A 22,369-nucleotide genomic window follows, 5' to 3' on the forward strand; every position below is an offset into this window, starting at 1 on the left:
ATACTTTATATACACTCAGGAAAATTGTAATAACATCTTAGATTAAATGATAGCTTTATGGTTGGTGTAAATGACTTTGTCTATTTCACTTTAATCCTTTCAGTTGCTGTTGTTTCTGTCTTTCTATCTTTTTAAAATCTATTTTCTTATGTGATAAATGACTGTGATATGCGGGTCCCGCCCCGCTGTGGAGGAGCGTGGGAGGTGAACTCGAAGAAAACGAGCACTCTTTGTTCAATCTGACTGTTTTTTCAATCATACTGTAACATATATATCCTAATTGTTCATGGATATTGTTGCCTTGGACCACAGGAAGACTAGCTGCCGTATATGCGGCAGCAAATGGGGATCCGTTCCAAATAAACAAATAACTAAACAAACTGTATCAAATGGGGGTCTGTGGCCTAATGCATATCGTCGTCGTCGGGCAGAAACCTCTTATCTCCCTCTATATTCTAACTTGTTGTGTTCTTTCGTCAATTAACGCCCTACTTGATCATAACTACAGCGTCACACAAAAGTAGCAGATCTACAAGCTCGAAACGCTCGAAATTTGAGCTTGTAGATCTGGTACTTTTGCCGTTTTTGAATTTGAATCCTGAAAAGGAATAGTCTTGCACATATGAGGTTTCCACCCGACAGAGACGATATCAAATTGCCCTTGAAATTCTAAAGGTTTAGAACCAGTGGTGTGGTGAGGTGTAGAAGTGGAAATGCAACTAGAGCTGTAGTAGTAATAGTAGCCCGGGGAAACGTGGTGGAAAGCAGCATTCCATCCCTGTCCTCCTCGCGGTGACAGAGAGGGTGCAGCAACCTACTCTGAGAGTGGCGTTCAGCATTCGGATGCTCCGCACGGCCCCGCAGCGGCGGAACAACCTCCGCACGTCTCTCTCGCCGTAACCTGCCGGGAACGACCCCGCAAACACTATGCACATCTCCCTCAGACGTGCCCACACCTGTGAGACACAAACACACACACACACAGTAAATGAACCGAACACACACAGTAGAGCTGCAACTAGCGATTATTTTCGAAGCGATTATCCTATCGATTTTCTCCCGGTTTAATCGGATAACCGAGAAGCGTAGAGAGAGAATAGCGCCAATAGCCTATTTTCGCTATTTTTCTTTTTTTTTTAAATTGTGATTGTTTGCATTTAAAAGGTAGGCTAAGTGATTTTCTTTGGTTAAAATAAGTGTTAAATAGCTATATATTCGGATAGTACTCATTGCCATAGAGTGTCAGTAAAAGGAGTCTCCTTGTCTATCCAGCTCTTTATTAAACAGAAAATGCATTTTCGTTTCAGTTTCATTTCCAATTTTATCCAATCAGGATAAAGAACTCAGAAACAAGTGAAATTGGAAGTGATGACACTAAGAAATGAGCAGGCAAAATTTGAACTGGAACACTATAAAAATGAAGCTTAAAAATGGGTACTTTCTCCTGATTGGCTGAGATTTTGACACCTACCGGAAAATGTATTTTCTGTTTATTAAAGAGCTGGAGAGACGGGGAGACTCCTGTTACTGAACAAACACTCTATAGCAATTATCAGAATATAGTGCTTTAACCTTTTAACAAAATACTTTTTGTTTTAACCAAATATCACTTACCCTACCTTTAAATTGTGAATACAACGATTTGATCGGCTTGTTGATCGGCTATTTTTGACTGAGACCTGATCAATTAAGTTTAGAGTCAGTCAATGGTTCTTAAACATTTTAATGTCAAGGACCCCATAACTCTGAGAGTGTACAAATGGAACCCAATGGACCCGAAAGGGTCCATTGGGTTCCATTTGTACACTCATAGAGTTACAGACCACTCATAGAGTTTGGACCCCCCCCTCAAGGAACCCTGAGGGTCCCTGGACCCCACTTTCAGAACCAGTGGTTTAAGCCGTTGTAACCAGTTGTTTTCGTACGAGAAGGACTGACCGTGTGGTGGAGCTGCTCCTGGTGGAAGAAGGAACTGTCGTTCAGGTGATCAGAGAACTGGAGGACAGAGAAGTACGGACATGTTGTCTTCCTCTTGAAAGACCACAGCACCTGAAACAACAACAGAGGGGATAACATGAGACACTTTAAAACCAGGCATCACTATTTTGGGCATGTCACAGGTGAACATTGTTCTAAAGTTATTTTTTAATTCAATTCAATCTTCATTTGAGACCCAGGAACATCCATATCACATGGATCACACACACACGCACACAGTATATTAACTCCAGTATAATCTCTCAAGAACAGATTCTGCTCTGCGTTGGAATCTGTCGGGGAGGTTCGTCATAACGTGTACGCACTGCCTACAAGTGGGCGTGCCTTCAGATCAGGAAGCAGGCCGCGCTTTACCCAATCAAATGTAGTGGGCGGGATTCACGTGTCCGTCGATCCTTCCCCCCTCGAAACAAACCAAAACTAATTGAACAATAGCGTCCTCCGAGCAGACAAAACCACGGAAAGATATTCACATTTTAACTTACTCTTTCATCATAGAAACAAGTGTGCTTATAACCAAAACGATCCATGTTCTCTTGGAGAAGTGGTGTTAGTGTTCCGTGTAGAAATATTGTTAGTGGGAATGAAAACATAGTCGCACCACCGGAAGTGATGCGCTGAAGGCAGACCAAAACCCCGGTTTCCTTGCGCACGGGTGCTCCGTTTTCTTCCTCCCAGAGCCAACTGACATAGTAACAAACAGCAGAGGTCGCTGCTTTTCCTTTTCAGTTGGCTCTGGGTTCCCAGATTGACTTCAGTATAATACTAACCCCGTGTGGAATGGATGTGGTATGATTGTCATCATCGTTGTAAGGGCTTAAACGCTAAACCCTTTGTAAAACATGAACCAATACATTACAGACGACGCTCGTGGCCATTTCGCAAATGGCGCGGCATGTGTACTAAACATGTGCTGCCGCTTGCCTGTGTAGTGCAAATCACCGGCTGCTCACTGCCATCCCTGGAGGACGTTGCCACCTCATCACACCGTCTCAGCAGAGCCACTGACATAATCATCAGGGGACCCCACAAATCCCAGGGACCACTTCTTAGAACTGCTGCCCTCTGGCAGGTGGTATGGATCAGTGGTTCTCAACCTTTTCAGGCCACAACCCCCCAAAATAATCATATTTAAACTGGGGACCACCCCCCCACCCTGACAAGCATTTGGAATGTAGAAGTTGAGCCATTCAATTTTGTTTGAATGTTGTTTTGTTGAAAAAGACAAATATTGTGATAATAGCCGATCTACAAGCTCACAACGCCTCACAACGCCTCTTTCTTATATAATTTGACAATTTGATGCAGTAATGGCCTTTTTTCTGGTATTAAAAAGGTCTTAAAAGTCCTTCAATTGTCACTTCACTGTTCTCTGGGGAGTGGGGACCCCCCAAAATCATGTGGAGGGGGTCCTGACCCACAGGTTGAGAACCACTGGTATAGATCAGTCACAACAACACGTACTGTACCACTAGATTCAGGTAGTGGTCGTCACGATTAAGACATTTTATTGTGACTCAAATAATTGTGATTAGCGATTTAATTGCGTTTCTGTGGTTGAACATTATTGGAACATTATGAATAAAACAGATCATTTTGGTTTTACGTTTCGTAAACAAAACGTGCACAGGGCACATATATGACAAATAACTTACATAACTCTACTACTTTAAAAAAAACTCTACTAACTATACTTTAAAACATATATATAGTGGAATATTATAGTGGAAATAGCCAATCCAAGCTCAAAACGCGTCACATGTTTTGAGCTTGTAGATCTGTAGATTTCCACTATTTTAGATTTTTTTTTTTTGAGAATTTTATTTTTATATTTACGATTATGCGAAAAATAATTACGAGTATCTCAAATAATTGTGATTAGGCGATTATGTAATAATTGTGACAGGTCTATACTAGACTCAGGAACGGTTTCTTTCCCAAATCCATAAGGAATAAACTAAGTTATGCTGCCCTGCACCTTGCACTTTAATATCAGTAATGCAATATTGACTTTACCTTGATATGAATGACAGGATATGGACATTACATTTTTCTCTCTCCCTTATCTCACAGTCAGGTGCGTGTGGTAAAGAAGAAAAAAGCAGGGACCCACGCATCACTAGACTGTGTTGCATTTGTGTGTGTGTGTGTGTGTGTGTGTGTGTGTGTGTGTGTGTGTGTGTGTGTGTGTGTGTGTGTGTGTGTGTGTGTGTGTGTGTGTGTGTGTGTGTGACATCATCAGCCAGCATGCAATGCTCTAAAACCGCTGTGTCCCGTCGTGAATCACTGGTCTGAACTAGGCTTAAAGGGATAGTGCACCCCCCAAAAAATCGATTAGTCACCCCATGGAGACTTGAATTCATGGCTATTTTTTTGTTTTTGTCGCATTCCTAAGCCAATAACTTGATGACCGGCAGCGGTTCCGGTAGGAGACACAAAGGAGACTCTTTGTGTCTCCTACCGGAACCGCTACCTACCGGTCCGCTGGTCTCCATGGGGTGACTAATCGATAGGAAAAAAAGTCATGTTGAGGGTGAACTATCCCTTTAAAGGTACATGGGCAAGACCCAAGAAAGGTACTGTGATAGAGCGTGATCTCATTACACAGTGTTCTGCAGCTATTATTGCTAAATAAATATCAGAAACAGACATCAAAAATACACGTAAATGCTTGAAAAAGTCACTAAACCATTGGTCCTTGGGGGGGTTCCAAGGGGGTCCCCAGCAAAAGTAGTTAATACGGCATCACAATCATTTTACCCACTTTATCCATTTATATGTTGGCTATTCAAAAACAGCAGACCTACAAGCTCACAGCGCGTCACTTCGTGCCGCGCTGTGAGCTTGTAGGTCTGCTGTTTTTGAAAATGTTTGAAAAATATCCAAAATGTTTGGACATTTTTTAATGATTTTGAAAATAATTTTACATAAATCTTCTCTTGTGGGGGTTCCTGGCAAAAAAAACAAAAAATACAAATGGGGGGTCCGTGGCCAAAAAGTTTGAGAACCAGTGACCTAAACAGTCAATGTACCAAATGTAAAATAGCATGTAAAAGGCTGACATGGCCATCTAGTGGTGGCATTGCATAACATCGTACATCGGCGTACAATGGTGACGCGAGCCAGAAATGTCAGTCCTACAAGCTCACAACACGTCGCGGTGCAGCGCGCTATGAGCTTGTACATCAGCGATTTCCGCTGCATAAAACTGTAAGTGAAGCAAAAAGGTATGTGGACAGAACACAGCACTGGGTAAGTTATCAGCAGTTTACCCTCAAACTACTACTAACAAGACCAGAGAAAGAAAGAGAGGAAGGACATGTGGGCATAACAGGAAAAAATGTAAGAAAGGAGCAGTTGATTTCACCTCAACTCTAAAGCAGTGGTTCCCAAACTGAGGGTCGGGACCCAAAATTATTTTGGGGGGTCCCCATATGATTAGCTTACTGTGCAACATTGTTTTCTCACTCAACAGTTAACAAACCAACATACAGTAATAAGTGTACACCGGGTATCTGCACATTTCTGAAGTTACAATTTAATAACTTTTAAGACCTTTTTATAATACCAAATTGGCCAAACTGTCAAATATTATGTAAGAAAGAGGCAAACATTGAGAAAATAGCCGATCTACAAGCTCACAGCCCCTCGCACTGAGCTTGCAGTTCGGCTATTTTCTCCATATTTATCTGTGGAACCGAGTCAAACTAAATGTAATGCCTACAATTCCAAGTGCTTGTCAGGATGGGGGGTTCAAAATTATGATTATTTTGGTGGGGGGGGCGGGGGGGTCGCTACCTGAAAAGTTTGGGAACCCTTGCTCTAAACCCGAACACAACTCACCTCTCGGTCAGAGCTGTGCCACTGCTGATTGGACAGAGCTAAGCTGACATCAGCACGCTTCCCCAGGTACGCTACCGACTGTCCAGACCTCCGCAACACATCCTCAAACCTGAGGGAGGGAGAGAGAGAGTTTTTGTTATTCTTAACAAATAATAATTTATTCATAATGTTTGCTACATTAGTTAATTTAACACATCCAAGTCCCCCCTTTTTTCATGGAAACTAGATTCTTGAAAACTGCAAAAATAATGCCAACTTTGCTTGCCCAAAGAGGAAATTGTGATGTCCTTTACTGTCAGAATCAGCGTTGTTTGCATTCGTTTACACCGTAAACAAATGCCTGTAAACTGCCGTTTACAGGCAGTTTACAGGCCGTAAACTACGGGCTGAAAAAGGCCTCCGGAGTGGTTTTGCCGTACAATGTCAATGATGAGCATATTTTGAATTATTATTATGTTTGATTTCTTGCCCACCTTTGTTACATCATCTTCACTATGAATTGAGTACAATGGAAACAAGGTAATAGCTTTCTTGGGTTTTTTAATTCCTATTAGCTGACCTTGTATTGAACTGTACTTCCATGTGCTTTTTTCTGCAAATTTCTAATAAAGTATTCAATCAATCAATCAATCAATCAATCAATCAATCAAGGCAAGGTAACTGCACAACCCAAACCTCTACTAAAGTGATCTCGCCCTTTAACACTGTAGATTCATGGTCCAGGAGATCAAAATATGTATCAAATGGGGGGTCACAATATATATTGAGAATCACTGATGTAGAGAGACCATACCTGTTACTGTGTGGAGGTTCAGGTTGGGTGGGGGTGGAGGCACCGACAGCATCTTTGTTGTGAGCGGTCGGACAAATTCCCCACAACTCCTCCAGATGGCGCTCCAAAACCTGCCAGCCAAAACAGAAGATGACATTTTATGTCGAGGGGGGGGTTGTAAAAGCTGGCTGCAGCATGCTCTAACCAACGCAGAGTTCTGCTCGGCCAGAGTAGGCAATAAGAACTAAATGACGTCATTAAGAACTTTGGCAGTGTCTTTCAGAACTTTGTTCGGTAGTTCTTAATAATAAAAATTAGAGCTATTTTATCCCAGCTGATTGCTGCCCAAGTGGTCAGAGTTGAGCGCAGTGGGAAGAGCAGTTACGGGTTAAGTGTCTTGCTCAGGGACACATCGTCGACACATTGCCGGGCCCGGGAATAAAACCTGGAGACTTTCCGTTTCCCAGGCGGCCTGCCTAGCCATTCAGCTATGGCCGCCCCCCATTGCGTGTGTGATTGTTCGGACAGTGGACACTCGACGCACTCGTGATTTATATAGTTGGATATTTCCGCAATCTGCTGGCATGGGACTGTTTTGTTGAAAGGTGGGCAGCAGATAATGCTTCACTTGTGCGAATACAAATGTATTATTGATATCGCCTCTGTCGGGTGGAAACCTCCAATGTTGAAAAAACACAAAAAGTTAGAATATGGAGATAAGAGGTTTCTGCCCAACAGCAACAATAAGCTTTTTTGTATTGGGCCAACGGCGTGTTGAGCCATTGAGCCATGCCGTCTGTATTGTCCCTCATTGCCCGTCCGCTCCGGCACCACACAATCAGAAAGTAAACAGTCTACTGGAGCACTCGTCTCGTCTGTGTCAATACACATTAATACATTAAAAAACAGACACCACCGCAACCAGATGGCAAAGACTTGACGGAGAGAGATAACACACAGGACATACTGGGTCTGTCTGCCAGAAATGTCAAACATCTCCGAGGCAAATTATGTCCAAGCAGTGAGTCTGAGATTGGTGAAAGTAAACAGAACAGACAGACATTCAGGCAGAATACTAAGAGGGTGGGGTGTCTGCCGTTCAGAACTCAGATCCAAGTTCTGAGGCGGTAGAAAACTTTCTTCAGTTTCGGCAAGTCCTTTCAGAGGCCGGAAAAACGTTTGGCGTCGACTCGTTTGTATGAGTCTGCCATAGCATTGGTTCTCAGAGTGGGGTCCGGGGACCCCCAGGGGTCCTTGGGGGCGGGGGTACCAGAGGGTCCCCAGCTAAATGAGTTACAATTAGTTACTAAATTAGCATCACAATCATTTTAACCACTTTAACCATATGTTATACTTTGGCTATTCAAAAACAGCAAATATATAAGCTCATTGTAGATCTGCGATTTTTGAAAAATCGTGAACATTTGTGCAAATCTTTGAATATATATATATTTTTTTAAAGCGAACATTTTTAACTCAAATCTTTGCTTCTGGGGGTCCCTGTCACAACATATGAGATGCAGCCAAATATGTATCATTTTAGGGGTCCTTCACATGAAAAACTTTGAAAACCACTGTGCTATAGTCTTTAGTGGTGTGCGTGTGTGTGTGCGTGTGCGTGTGCGTGTGCGTGTGCGTGTGTGTGTGTGCGTGCGTACAGAGCTATATTTACCTGTTGAGGTCCTGTTTTAATAAAATATTGCGCCAGCTCCAGGGCTGCCGCGGCGTCCTCTGTGGGGTCGTGGCCTATCATCTCATCACTCTGAATCTGCTTCCTGAGGCAGGGATGAGAGAATGGACAATCACATCATCACTGTCGGCCGCAAACCTTGTATCTCCATGTTTTAAACTTTTTTGTTTTTTTTTCATGAATCCCCAACTCGTCCTATGACAGTGTCGCGCAAGAGTTGCGGAAACAGCAGATCTACAAGCTCACACAGCGTGTCGTATCGCCTGGTATTCTCAGTACTTTTGAAAGATTTTGAATATCGTTGCTGTCGGGCAGAAACCTCGTATCTCCATATTTCAACGTTTAAATGTTTTTGTAAATGAATGCCCTACTTCATCATACAAGAGTGTCACACTTAAGTAATGAAAATGGCAGATCTATTGCTCTAGCAGATCTACAAGCTTGTAGATTGGCTATTTTCACTATTTCAAAATGTTTTAAAATTAAAAGGAACGGTTTTGAATATACTGTACAAGGTTTCCAACCGAGAGCAACGATGTAATGAGATGCCCAAAACAGGGACACCTGGTTTAAAGTGGTTAAGAGTGTCTGTGGGGTTCATACATATTTTAAAGACAAAGATGACGCACATCCTCCAGCTTCACTGCCGAGCCAAACTGCAAGGGCAGCAAAAATCATACGCCGAAAGAAAGGCTCGCAACTCACTTTTAACACTTGGGGTGCCAGAGTTTTATTAAAAAAGTGTACGTTGAGTGCCTGGATTTTTAACCATTTTTGAACCTTTTTCAAGTAGTCACAAAATATATTCATTGATCACCGACCTCACGGTGATCCCCTCATTACACACATAGAGGTCTCGTACAATCGGGGGAAAACAATTAAAAACATTCGGTAATCCGTTCCATAGTTGCAGCCAGTTGAAAATAGTCAAAAATACACAGGAGCAGAGATACAGGCTTTTGAAGTCATAAGTTAACCAGGAAGTGGATTAAAGTCTAAATCTTCGAAAAATCATATCTCCTGGTGCTGTGAAGGAAAAAAAAATGTGTTTTTTTAATTATTTTTTTTAATATATTTTTTTCAAATAACGTATATATATACGGTTTTGGCACTCAACGTCAGTTTTTGAAAAGAAGTATATACTGTATACGGTTTTGGCACCCAATGTGTTAAATGCAATAACGCTTTAACCTGGAGGTCTTCTTCAAGTCTAGTTGAAGTCTTTTATCAATATTTAACCAATGAAAGCATTAACAAGAACTTGTGACTAAATAATAACTACATTGGATCGGTTTTGGACATACAAGGTTTCTTATTAACGGTTTTGGACATGCAAGGTTTCTTATTAACGGTTTTGGACATACAAGGTTTCTTATTAACGGTTTTGGACATACAAGGTTTCTTATTAACGGTTTTGGACATGCAAGGTTTCTTATTAACGGTTTTGGACATGCAAGGTTTCTTATTAACGGTTTTGGACATACAAGGTTTCTTATTAACGGTTTTGGACATACAAGGTTTCTTATTAACGGTTTTGGACATGCAAGGTTTCTGCCTGGCAGCAACGAAGAGAGAGTTGTGTGGCACAAGGGGTTCGAATCCAATCATGGAGCTCGGCAAGAGTCGTCATGGGAACGGCGAGGCTCCAATGTGGACGGGTCAGGCTGTGACTCTGACATCAGCTTCTATGACAGTGGTTCTCAACCAGTGGTCCGGGGACCACCAGTGGTCCTTGAGGGGGTCCCAGGTGGACCCCAGCTAAATGATGGAGAGTTGGTAACCAAATGGACCCTTATAGATCTTTAGCTCTTGAGAGCGTAACATGAAACCAAATGGACCCGTTTACGCTCTCAAGAGTCAAATTATTGTCTGCATTACTTAATTAAAGAATTGTTATTTTGATCAACGTTTGCCTGTTATCTCTCCTATGGTACAAACATCAATACAGCATGGAATTGTGGACAAAATGTTATCCAACGGTAAGAAAATATCCTAAGTTTTGGGTCTGAGTGAGAGTCTAAATCTCATCAAACGGTGGTCCGTGGCTCAAATGTCGAATATATATCAAACCACTGATCTATGACATGTAATATTGTCGCTGTCAGGCGGAAACCTTGTCCATGTCCAAAACGGTTACTTTTCAGGAAATAGGAAAATTAACCTGTGCCCCAATGGGTCCAGTCAGTGTAGATATTATTTAAGCTAATAGGTTCATACTTTTAATTGGTTAAATATTTATTCCCTTTCAAACGTATTCAACAATAGCGAAAATAGCTGATCTGCAAGCTCACAATGTGTCGCATTGCGATGCGTTATGGGCTTGTAGATCGGCTATTGTCTCCGCCAGGCTGAAAGGCATGGCGAGAGTATGTTTTACCCCCTGTCCGTCCGCGTGTCCGTCCGTCTGCGAGCGGCTAATATCCGACACTGTTGGCCTGCTCACTCCGAAACTGTGCACACACACTCCCTGGATGCCTGGATGAACCTCTGTCCCAAATTTTTCCCATAGCCCTGTTATAGCTCCACCAGGAGGCCGATTTGTGCAAAACCCATTTACTCCTACAGATTTTATCCAAACGTCATGCAAATCAGTACACAGTATCTCTATAGTCATGTGATCAACATGGATCTGTCCGATTGTCCATATTCCATCCTCATTGGCTAAGCGTTGGATTCCAAAGTTTGCAGGATTGGTTCCGTTTTGAACAAAATGCCTCAAATCATGAACGCAGCTTGCGATTTCCGTGAAATAAACAAACAGACACACAGACGTATTAGATGGCTAGACTCCTGCAGAGCCACGCCGTAATATATGAGGTGTGTGTGCGTGTGCGTGTGTGTGTGTGTGTGTGTGTGTGTGTGTGTGTGTGTGTGTGTGTGTGTGTGTGTGTGTGTGTGTGTGTGTGTGTGTTAAGTAGGGGTAGAAGGAGAGAGAGAGAGAGAGGAATGGAGCCTGGTATCTTACTGGAGAATGATGTCAGCCAGGACCTTGAGCTTAAATTTTTGTCCAAACTCTTTCCTGTAGAGCAGCGAGGTGTCGACCACATGAGGATGGATGAGCTAAGAGAGGAACACAATGACAGTGACCCTTCTATGTCTATAAAGAATATACACATAACCACATTCAACCATAAACACATTTTCAAAATGTGAAATAATAATACAAATTTGAAAGAAAATCTTAGCTCACAACACATCATAATTCATAAATGTTAAAGAAGATAAAGCCTACTATCCATTACATTTTTTACATAGAATGGATATTTGCCACTGACATAACTGACATAAAACATAAAGACATAAAGTCGCTTGTAAATATTGGTGGTTGCGTTTTCTTGGGCTTGCTTCCTAAATGTTGTTTAAACCAGTGGTTCTCAAAAATGTTCATGGATCCCCAGATTAAGATGTAATTGTCCGTGGACCCCCATCTGAAACTATTTTGTGCCAGGGACCCCCATTGAGATTTGTGTCGTTAAAATGTTTCAAAAATATTCCACTTCTTTTTGTTTTGAAAATATCCGATGCATTAAAGTGCTCATGTAGCCTTTAGTCGGTTCTTTTGGGCTTGTTTTCGTAGAACCGGTTGCTTAATTCTCTCGCAGAAGACTGACCCTAGGCCTCCTGCCTGATGGTAGCAGCTCAAATGATGGATGAAGGGGTGGGTAGACTCATTATAGACCTGAATTGCCTTTTTTGTTACGGAGCGCTTGTGTTCCTGAAGGTATGTAGCACGTCCTGAAGGTGCATTTTGTTTGTCTCCTATGATCTTGCTGGCCTGGTTGGCTGCGTGGGTCAGCTTGTTCCAATCGCATACCAAGAGATGATGTTAAAAGTGAGAACACTCTCATTGAGTGACCTGTAGACCATAGTCAGTGTCTACTAGCACTAAAGCTCCTCAATTTCCTGAAATGATACAGCTGCTTTTTATAAATGCTGCCTGCACTGGTCTGAAAGGTCAGTGTGTGTTGTTGATTAATTGTTCCATGATATTTGAAGACATCCATCCCATACATAATACATGTAATGTATAATACAGACCCATTGGGGTATGTCTCTCTCAGAAATGTCCTGATCCAGAAAATAAGGTTACTATTAAAGGGATTGTAGGCGAGTTCAGACATAATCAAAGAAAAAAACTGTTGTCAAACACCGCCCCTCCAGCAGTTCTTTTCCGCAGGGGGGACTTTTTAAATGGGCCATGCTCAAAATAGGTTGCCTTATGCGGATACAATTCGCGGAACTGCCCGCCCCTACGGTTCTCTGAATTTATATTTTTAAATAGGCTCTTTCATGATAAATTGACCACATATATGAAGTTAAACAACTAAATTCTATCCAAACGATTTTTTTAAAGTAAATTCTGTGCCTCAAAAAAGAAGTTTGAGAGCGTTTTAAAACCGAAAGTAAAAAGTTCACACGGGCACGGACGCGCACGGACGCGCACATGCGTGCGTTAATTTACGACCCGGACAAACGTAACATAAACATAAACAGTAGGGAAAATACGTATTTGAGACAGAGGACTGTGTTTCAATGCAGGAAAACACCCCAGCATCATTATATAGTGGCTGATAGAGGGGAGAAAATGCAAAATATATATATATAAATATTTTTTGAATTTAGGCTTATTGGGCCGGATTCATAACGAGGGTCGTAAATATGGTGTAAATGAAGTTCGTAAAGGAGGTCGTATTTCTGGTACTCACTAACGGACGTGCAATTCAAAAAGGGGGTCGTATATGACAGAGACGTGCGTATGACCAGTTCTATATTATAATGACAGCCAGCTGGGCGTGATGATCCCGAGAGATTCATTTACATTGTTCCACGCCCCATTTTGCGCCATAAATAGCGTGAACCGTGACTCAGCAGTTTCTCTCTGATCAAATCTGTCACTTTACTGAACAGTGTTGCCATGTCCGCTTATTATAAGCGAATTTGCGCTTATTTTTCTGTAAAGTTGCTTGTAAATATTGGTATCAGTGGGGTGTGTTTTATTGGGCTTGTTTCTAAAGTGTAGTTGGTTATTTGGGCTTGCTTCACAATTGTTCAATTGCTTTAACCGGTGGTTCTCAAATATTTTTATGTCATGGACCCCCATGTTAATATGTAAGCTAATTTATCCCTATAAGCCCCATCTGAAAATGTTTTGTGCCAGCTGGAGGCAGATTTGTGTTGTGTTGTGTTGTGTTTAAAAAATCTTCCAAATATTCCACATTTTATTACAAGATTTTTTTTAAATATAGCAGATCTACAAGCTCACAACGGTTTAATTAAAGTGCTTATAATAAATGGCCTAAGTGCCAGTTGCTTCTTTTGGGCTTATTTTCATAGACCTGGTTGCTTATTTCTTTCACAAAATCTGGCAACACCGGAGTTTAACTTCTCGTCCAAACTTACAGCTGTCGGCCCGGCCGCAATGCCTTGACACTGACAGAGAACTTGAACATCATTCTGATCTGTCTGGAAGCGAGTCCCACTATTGCAGATGGATCAGCCGAACGTAATGTGTAATGTTTACAAGGTTTAACCCCGCCAGCAAATAATAGACTAATAACCTGGAAAGGATATAACATGCTCACGTTTACCAGGTAAAAAGATGATGTTGAGAATAAATCCAGGGCATACAAGTGGAACGCTATCCGATTATGGACCAGAGCTTATTGATTACATTAGTTAATTTTGGATTAATATATCACTGTCCTACGTCTGGATCTTCTGGACACAGCTTTCATCAATATAGTTTCCTCGTCAGATGGTAACATTTATTAGGCTGTTGTGTGTGGCGTTCATGTGGTCAATATACAGTAGAGTAGCCTACAGTAGGCTATTAGCCTACAAATTAATACCGCGGCACGGACACTGGTGCGTCAGTCCCTCCGCAGTTTCATTAAGGCATGAAGCCTATTTTCATTATTACATGACACTTTGGCTGAGATGGCCCGCTGGCAAACACACTCAGGGACCTAATAATTCAGCTCTAAATGCGACTCATAGCCTAGAAAATAAATAAAAAGCGGTGGAATCTACATCATGTCTATATTATGCATAGGCTACAAGCAATACATCGTTTGACATTTATTTTTTTATTTTTTATATATATGTGTTGACAAATGTTGGGCACATATACATTTTATTTGAGGTTTGCCACTGTTGTAATAGATTTTGGCATGAAGAATAAAGCATTCTAAAGACATACGCACATTTCAGCCCTGGCAAGACTGCCTCGGGGGTGACGTGAGAACGTGCGCACCTGACGCACAAGACACAGACCAAAAAATCTTTATGAATCAGGTGTATGTGTACGACTTGTCCTAAATGCCGGTACGTACAAAATATGGTCGTAAATCCCTTTATGAATCCGGCCCATTGTTCCCTACAATCCCTTTAACATTCAGGTCACACAGGCGTCTATGGAGAAGATGGGGCTGGAACGTATTAAAAGTGGAGTGGAAGTTCATAAAGGTTTTGTCTAGGTGACTGTGTATTTTATCCACACCTCACCTTGCGCTATAAGCCAGTGGTACTGGCAACTCAGTTGTTTTTTAATGTCTTGAAAATAGTAGATCTACCAGCGATGCGAGTTCCTTACTTTGCTAAACGGTCCATGCATTTGTGGGCCGATTGGTCCGAAATCATTAGTTAAGTGACTTTGCATGTGCAGCTTTAGGCACTGGGACTATGGTTGCCATTTTCCAGGCCTGGGGAACAAAACGGATCTGTACAGTTGTATATACTGCAATGATAAAGTGTGTGGCTGTCACAAAAGCCCAAGGCAACACATGGAATCACTGGTCTACACAACATGCTATCTACATAACGTTCTTAACACTTTGTCAAGTTAAAATAGATAACAAAACATATGAACAAGTAAGCAACATATCTGCCTAGTATAACTAGCTGTGCTGTCACTTTGTGCTAGCGAGTTTGTTATGGACTAAACTTTACCAAGGTTACCAATGTGAGATGTTGGAACCTCGCAGGGCTGGGTGATATGACCTTAAATATCATGATCGTTTCAAAAATTTGTCTCGATTACATTTTTTTACAGTGAAAATAGAAGATCTACAAGTGACCTTGTAGATCAGCAGCTATTTTCACATACACAGGTTTAAGTGGTTAACCCATTAAATCACCTGAGGTGATTCTTAAAAAAAAAGATTTTTCAAAAATAGCAGATCTACAAGCTGTGCCGCGCTATGAGCTTGTATATCTGCTATTTTTGAATAGCCAAATAAATCTAAAGAGACACAGATGCGTTCCAGGTATTAATGGGTTAATTAGACTAATCAATTTAATCGATTATAAAAACAATCTATCAGAAATGTTTGTGTCTAAATCATTGGTTGATATATAATAAATGAAAACAATAATATTGTTTTAAAACTGCTTCTGTATTTTTATCCGTTGTTGGTTCTAAATATCGTTTTTTTCGATATATTTTCGGCTAATTGCCCAGCCCTAGAAACTCGCTCCAGTCACTCACGTTGAGAGCCACCAGGTCGCTTTCGAGCGAATGGCCCACCAGAACCGCATCCGGCGGCAACAGCTTCCTGATCTTGGCTTGGACCTCCCGCAGGGTGGTGGTGATTGGCTGCAGCATGGCCGCGGTGATGCCAGAGTATCTATCGGTAGTAGATACGTGAACATTAGCACCGGTATATGCACCAGACACGTTCTTATCTGTCAACATTAGGCTCATGATTATAGCTATGAATATGATCTGTCGCCGTGGAAGAGAGTGTAAATGCATGTTCTTGTGTGTGGTTATGTGTGATTGTCTCCATGCTTGCGCCTGTATGTGATTCTATGTTTGCGTGTCCTTAACCCGTTAAGACCGGGAACGCATCTCTGTGTATCATTTTTAGATTTCTTTGGCTATTCAAAAATAGCAGGTATACAAGCTCATAGCGCTACGAGCTTGTAGATCTGCTATTTTCTTTCAAAATCGTTTTTTTAACTCAAACCTCTTCTAAATCCTAAGAGTTTTATTTGAAAAAGAAAAACGTATTTTGCTATAATATCAGTGGTTCTCAAACTTTTTTCATGTCAAGGACCCCCAAAATGATATGTATTTGTCCACGGACCCTATATTATTATTTTTTAAATAAAGCCAAAAAAATCTTAAAATGACAGATTCTTTCCCGGTCTAAATGGGTCAAGTGTGTGACTGTCTATACTTGTGCCAATAACAAAACGTTTAACTTTAGTTTAACTTTGCCACACCATTTCTGCTGTCGGAGGTTTTGAATTTGGTGTCTATGTGTGTGTGTGTGTGTGTGTGTGCGAGTATGTGTACCTGGTGAGGTAGTTGAGGATACGGTTCTGAGGTTTGACCAGGTCGTCCAGCAAGCATTTCCCATCGCTTCCCACCAGGGAGACGCGTGTCAGCTCGTAGCCCTTCACCGTGTAACACTGGAACACACAGCATCATACCGCATATTTGAATCAGACGGCGTGGATTGAAATGAAAACCCAACCAGATTGTTGTGTCCGATCACGATCACGATCACGATTTTGGAGAGTCCTAGACCACCAAATACAGATGTTTTGAACTAGATTTTCTTAAAAAGTGCAAAATATTTGAATTGAAACTTCGATTCGATTAACAATGATTGACAATTAACTTATCAGCAAGTGAATAAACACAAAACATTTTATAGATAGAAAATGCAAAACCTTTTATAGATAGAAAATAAACATAACTATGTTTTATTTAACCACTTAAGCCCTATTCAAACATTAAAAAGAAATTAGGAACGTCAGGTTGAAAGTCGTTAAGAATGGGGAGCGTGGGGCACGCCTCACCATCTCACAGTCGAGTCCGTACAGTGGACTGCTGTCTGTGACACGTTCGGCGCTGTCCGTACAGGCAAAGCCCTCGAAGCCTGGCAAACCTGGCACATACAATCAGATGGAAGTGGGGAGAGGAGGGGGAGAAAGAGGGAGAGACGCTCATGATATACATTGTTCTACTTCCAATTATCAGCATTTTTCTAATCTTATTTTTCCACCTGTATTGAAAATCTGAATTGGAGAGGGAGAGAGAGATAAACCACTTAAAGCTGCAATTTTGAGTGAATACAATGTTATGTTAACCTAATCTGTACATTACAGTATGTTAATACTTTACCACTGCGCCACCCGAGCGCTCTCCCTGCTCTTCTATTGAGAAATGCATTATTGTATGGTCGGGTACGACCACTACTGACAACAAATGGTGCTGACTGGAGATCAAAATGTAATTTCTCCCCTGAGCAAATACATGTAGGCAGGCTCTGTTACTGTAGCTCAGTGGTAGACATTCCGGTGCTCATGTGGGGGACCCGGGATCGAGTCTTTGGTCGGACATGAAATTCACGGATTGCAGCTTTAAGGCCTATATACTTTGTTGTACGATAGCAAAAACAGACAATCTACAAGCTTGGCTATTTATTTATTTTTTTTCATTCATTCATGCATTCATTCATGACGTGTTGTGAGCTTGTTGATCTACTATTTTCCCTTTTTTTTCAATCTTGATTCTTTTTATTTTGTGGGAAACTATCCAAAGTAGGGACGGCAGGTTGAAAGTGGTTAACGGAGGGGGAGAGATAAACAAAGGCAGAGAGGCAGACAGAGACTCACCTTTGACAGGGAAGCGTTTCTTGATCATCTCCTCCTCTGTCAGAGTGTAGGCTGTCAGTCCTCTGGTCTTTGTTCCAAACCTCCTGATTACTGGGTGCCAGGCCGCCGCTGCAACAGAGCACACATTTAATCAGTACTCTCAACATGCACACACGCACACGCGCACACACGCACACACGGCTAATAGGCGCTGAGTATAACTGTAGTCCTGGCTTTCCAGAAGATGGCATACCGTACTTGTTTCATGTTCAGGTTCATTATCCCATAGCTTAATTTGATTGGCTACTTTTATTGACTCAGCTGAGTGATCGCTGCTGAACATAAGTTGATTGGTTGTACCGTAACAGGAAACGGGTATGCCTATGCCAACTTCTGGAAACCCAGGACTAAAGTTATGCAGAGAGCTCAATGGCTGGGCACTGCCAGACTGTCAGTTTCCAGATAAAAAATAAATATAAATGCTGGCTGAAAGCATACATAAACCATAAGGACACAGCAACTGCTCCGGCTACTAGCAGGAGAAAGCAGAGTGGTGACTCATTCTAATTTTTTAATCTATTTTTATCCTCCCATTTTAGTTGTTATGACAACTGACCCTCCCCACACATTTCTCCTATTGCCACTGCAATTGCACCCTGCTGGCTCACCTGCCAGCGAGGAGCCTCCACTGGGAGGACACAGTGCCCCTGTCCGACTCCTCCCGTGGACACGAGAAACAAGCCATTCATTCAAAAACATTTTCAAGATTATTTTTGTCTGTCCGTTTCATTTTCAGTGGTGGATCCCCCGAACTACCATGAACACACAACTGGCTTGAACTCTATCAACTGCGATCCATTTAACACTCTGTTACTTTACAGTATGTATGTCTCAACGTGATCTGGGAATTGTACGTAATTATGATACGGCTATGAGAACCACTACTTAACTAACAAAAACTCACACGACCAACACCCCCCAGAATTATTAGGCGACTATGAGGAGTCAACCGTAATGCACCCACACAATTAAAACACATGGCTCAGAGAGATGCCCTTTCATCTCACCTTGATTGAGTTGACTGTTTTCCTGGCGGCTTTTGGAAACTGCTAAAGTGTCCGATTCAGGCACTTCACAGCTGAAGATTCCAGACGCTAGGTTGGTGGACGCTGGAGTGAAGCTGAGCCTCTGAAACATAAATAGAAACAAAAAACAAAGATAACTGAACATTTTTCCTGCATTTGATGCATTAGTTTGAAGCATTAGTTAGTTAGTATGTGAAAATACAGGCGATATACGTGTGTTTTCAGATGTGGTCACATGACTAGAGCCTGACCGATGCCAGATTGTTGGGTCTTATGCCGATCAGACCACCGATTACCAATGTTTCTAAAGATATTTTATCTAAACAATTTGAAAGCATTTTAATCAAAATTCTAAAATAGCCAATCTACAAGCTCACAGCTTGTGTTGAGCTTGTAGATTTGCTTTTTGCCAATGATAACATGCCTAAAATAGGTTACAAATGTGGACAGATCAGCTGCATAACGGCCGATACCTATGTCGTCAAATAAGTAAAATAATGGACGTTATGTCGCTCTGGCTCATGACCACTAGCAGACACTTTGCTTTCTACTGTACGTGAAAGTCAACAATGCAGTCTTCCTAACCCTTCCGATGCCTGAAGAGGAAAGAGGGCTCAATTCAGGCGCTGAGGTGGCGATATTAAAACTTAGGACATTTAAGCAGAGCAAATAATCCACAATGGATCGCTTGGCAAACAGCGTCTCCCGTCACTTACAGTACTGTAGTTGGCCCTCAGGTGGCGAAAGGTGACATAGTGTTTGTAGAAGTCGCTCTGCGTCAGGCCGTCAACGACCACAACGTTGACGCCTTTCAGCCTCCTCTGGTGACTCAGACGACACCAGCTGACACACACACGCACACACACGCGCGCGCGCGCGCACACACACACACACACACACACACACACACACACACACACACACACACACAAACACACCATTAATTGAATTAATCCATCAAAATCTATAATTAAAAAAAAAAACGTATCAATAAAGAATTGCAGAAAATGGCCAAAATAAATTTGTTGTGACACTTTGTTAAAAGGTCTATGAGCTTGTAGATCCGCTATTTTTGAAAAATCTTGAAAATGTGTGCAAATCTTTGAATGTATATATTTTTAAAGCGAACATTTGTAACGCAAATTGCCTCTGGGCAACATTTAGAGATGGGATAAGTTGGAGCACCACTGATATAACAACATACTAAAGCAAAGATTTGAGTTACAAATGTTCGCTTTAAAAAATATCTATTCAAAGATAGAAAGAAGATTTTTTTTTTGCAGATCTACAAGCTCGTAGCGCGGCACCAAGTGCCACGCTACCAGCTTGTATATCTGCTATTTTTAAACAGCCAAAGAAATCTAAAATGACACAGATGCGTTCCCGGATTGAATGGGGTTGAAATCGTCACGTAAAAAATGTCATTTATGATTCGTGACATGACAGCCCTATAATCCTACCTGGGCTTGTCCACGCCAAAACCTTTCCCCAGTGCTGCAAACTGCAAGAGCTCAGTCAGCTCCGTCAGCGTCACGGGCTCCTGGAGGCAGCTGAACGGCACAGAGATCCTCGGGGAGGCTGGAGGACGTTCACATTCAACCGGACCGCCACCGCCGCTGCTGCCGCTGCCGTTCAGCTCCTCGGTCTTCAACTTCTTGATGTTTTCTTGTGATGTCGTGGACATGCGGTCCTTCCTCTTCATGCCGTAGCATGACGTCGCTTCCATAATCGCCCCTGAAGGATCCACAGGAAGACAAAGAAGACGTCTCAATTGAGATGCACAGACAGACATAGATTATGTTGACAAAATAGCCTACTGTTCCTTTAGTACAGTGGTTCTCAAACTTTTTCATGTCAAGGACCCCCAAATTGATAAATATTTGGCCGCGGACCGCCTTCTGAAAATATGTTGTGCCAGGGACCCCCAGAGGCAAAGATTTGTGTTAAAAATGTTCACTAATGTTGAAGATTTTTTTAAATATGAGCTTGTAGATCTGCTATTTTTTGAGTATAAAGGTTAAAGTGGTTAAAATGATTGTGATGCTACATTAAATACTTTTGCTGGGGACTCCCTAGAACCAAGGACACCTGGGGGCCCCCGGACCACACTTTGAGAACCAACGCTTTAGTAGACATAATAGCTGTTGTGGATGTAGTAGCAGTAGTGGTATTCTGGACAGTGGTGAAAAGTACAGTACATCTACTCTAGTACTGCACTCAAATTTGAGCTATTTTTACAGTTTACTTCACTTGATTTGTATTTACCGTACATGTGTTATGTCTTTATACTTATTCCATAACATCTCAGTTCACAACTCAGTGAATATTGTACTTTTACTCCAGCTTTAGAATTGATACTAAACACACATTAACTTAAAATATGTATTGTTATAGGTTAAGCTACCTAGCAGCACATCAAGTCATTTAAATCAGCCCCACCGTTACCAGCTGCAAGATTAAAGTCATAAACACATTAATGCATTATTACAATCCAATAATATCATTGTGAAAAGGTCCATTAAAAAGGTATACAAATCTTTTGAAAATAGCAGATCTACAAGCTCACATCTATTTTCAAACAGCCAACGTTTATATAGGGCTGAAGTGGTTAATGTATGTTTTGTAATAATAATCAAAATCTACAAAGTAACTAGTACCTAAAGTTTTCAAATAATTGTAGTGGAGTAAGTGCAATGTTTGCCTCTGAGATGGAGTGGAGTTGAAGTATAAAGCATTGAAAATTGGAAATACTACAGTAAAGTAAAAACCTCAAAATGGTACTTAAGTACAGTACTTGAGTAAATATATTCAGTTACTTTACACCACTGTCTGATACAAGAGAGAACAGATGAGCACCCATGCTCTGTCTGTCTCCACTATAATAGAAATGTTTATCTAAAGGTGTGTTAAAGCATTGTATGGTGTATTGATTCAGAGGTAGACCTACAACAGTTATAGCCGATAACTTATAGCCGGTTATTTTAATGTTCTGAATATTGATAAGTGTATAATATAGATTTACCAGACAGTTAAACAGCCATCAGGTTCCAAACCCACATGGAGGCTCCACGCCGGATGTTATGGTTGTTTACTGTCTGCCGGATTTCCGGTTTGAAACTATGTTTGAGCTTTCAAAATAAAAGCATCGAGAACGTGCCAAAGTTACTAAGGCTTGAAGTTATTTGAAATCAGTGGTGGAAAAACGACACGATTTTTACAACTCACAAGTAAAAGTTGTGTGACAGAGTTCCGCTCTTGTGCAACTAAATACATATCAAAGTGCAGCAGATATTAAATATGTATAAAATGTATGGGAATGCAAACTAGAACGCTACTGTAGTAACCGATATATTATAACACTATGGTAGTAACCCT

At 41.4% G+C, this 22,369-nt stretch overlaps 1 protein-coding gene across 2 annotated transcripts in view; it reads right to left on the reverse strand.

Moving 5' to 3' along the window:
* rexo5 (RNA exonuclease 5) overlaps positions 1-22,076 on the reverse strand; it is a 31,583-nt gene extending 9,507 nt beyond the window's left edge. Inside the window, exons 1-14 of one of the 2 annotated variants that reach the window (XM_084075388.1) lie at positions 22,017-22,076; positions 20,455-20,728; positions 19,711-19,837; positions 18,977-19,097; positions 17,931-18,038; positions 17,112-17,200; positions 16,603-16,718; positions 15,790-15,928; positions 11,269-11,363; positions 8,286-8,388; positions 6,635-6,744; positions 5,842-5,950; positions 1,939-2,049; positions 819-956 (exon numbers count right to left, since the gene is read on the reverse strand). In XM_084075388.1, the coding sequence (XP_083931514.1) occupies positions 819-956; positions 1,939-2,049; positions 5,842-5,950; positions 6,635-6,744; positions 8,286-8,388; positions 11,269-11,363; positions 15,790-15,928; positions 16,603-16,718; positions 17,112-17,200; positions 17,931-18,038; positions 18,977-19,097; positions 19,711-19,837; positions 20,455-20,720 (1,632 nt within the window). In that variant the 5' untranslated portion in view covers positions 20,721-20,728; positions 22,017-22,076. The remainder of the gene's footprint in view (positions 1-818; positions 957-1,938; positions 2,050-5,841; positions 5,951-6,634; positions 6,745-8,285; positions 8,389-11,268; positions 11,364-15,789; positions 15,929-16,602; positions 16,719-17,111; positions 17,201-17,930; positions 18,039-18,976; positions 19,098-19,710; positions 19,838-20,454; positions 20,729-22,016) is intronic. The other variant, XM_084075389.1, reaches the window with a different exon arrangement.
* Positions 22,077-22,369: the final 293 nt, after the last annotated feature.

This window comes from Gymnoscopelus microlampas (genome assembly GCF_963454915.1).
Source record: "Gymnoscopelus microlampas genome assembly, chromosome: 2".
In the NCBI taxonomy this organism is placed as follows: Eukaryota; Metazoa; Chordata; class Actinopteri; order Myctophiformes; family Myctophidae; genus Gymnoscopelus; species Gymnoscopelus microlampas.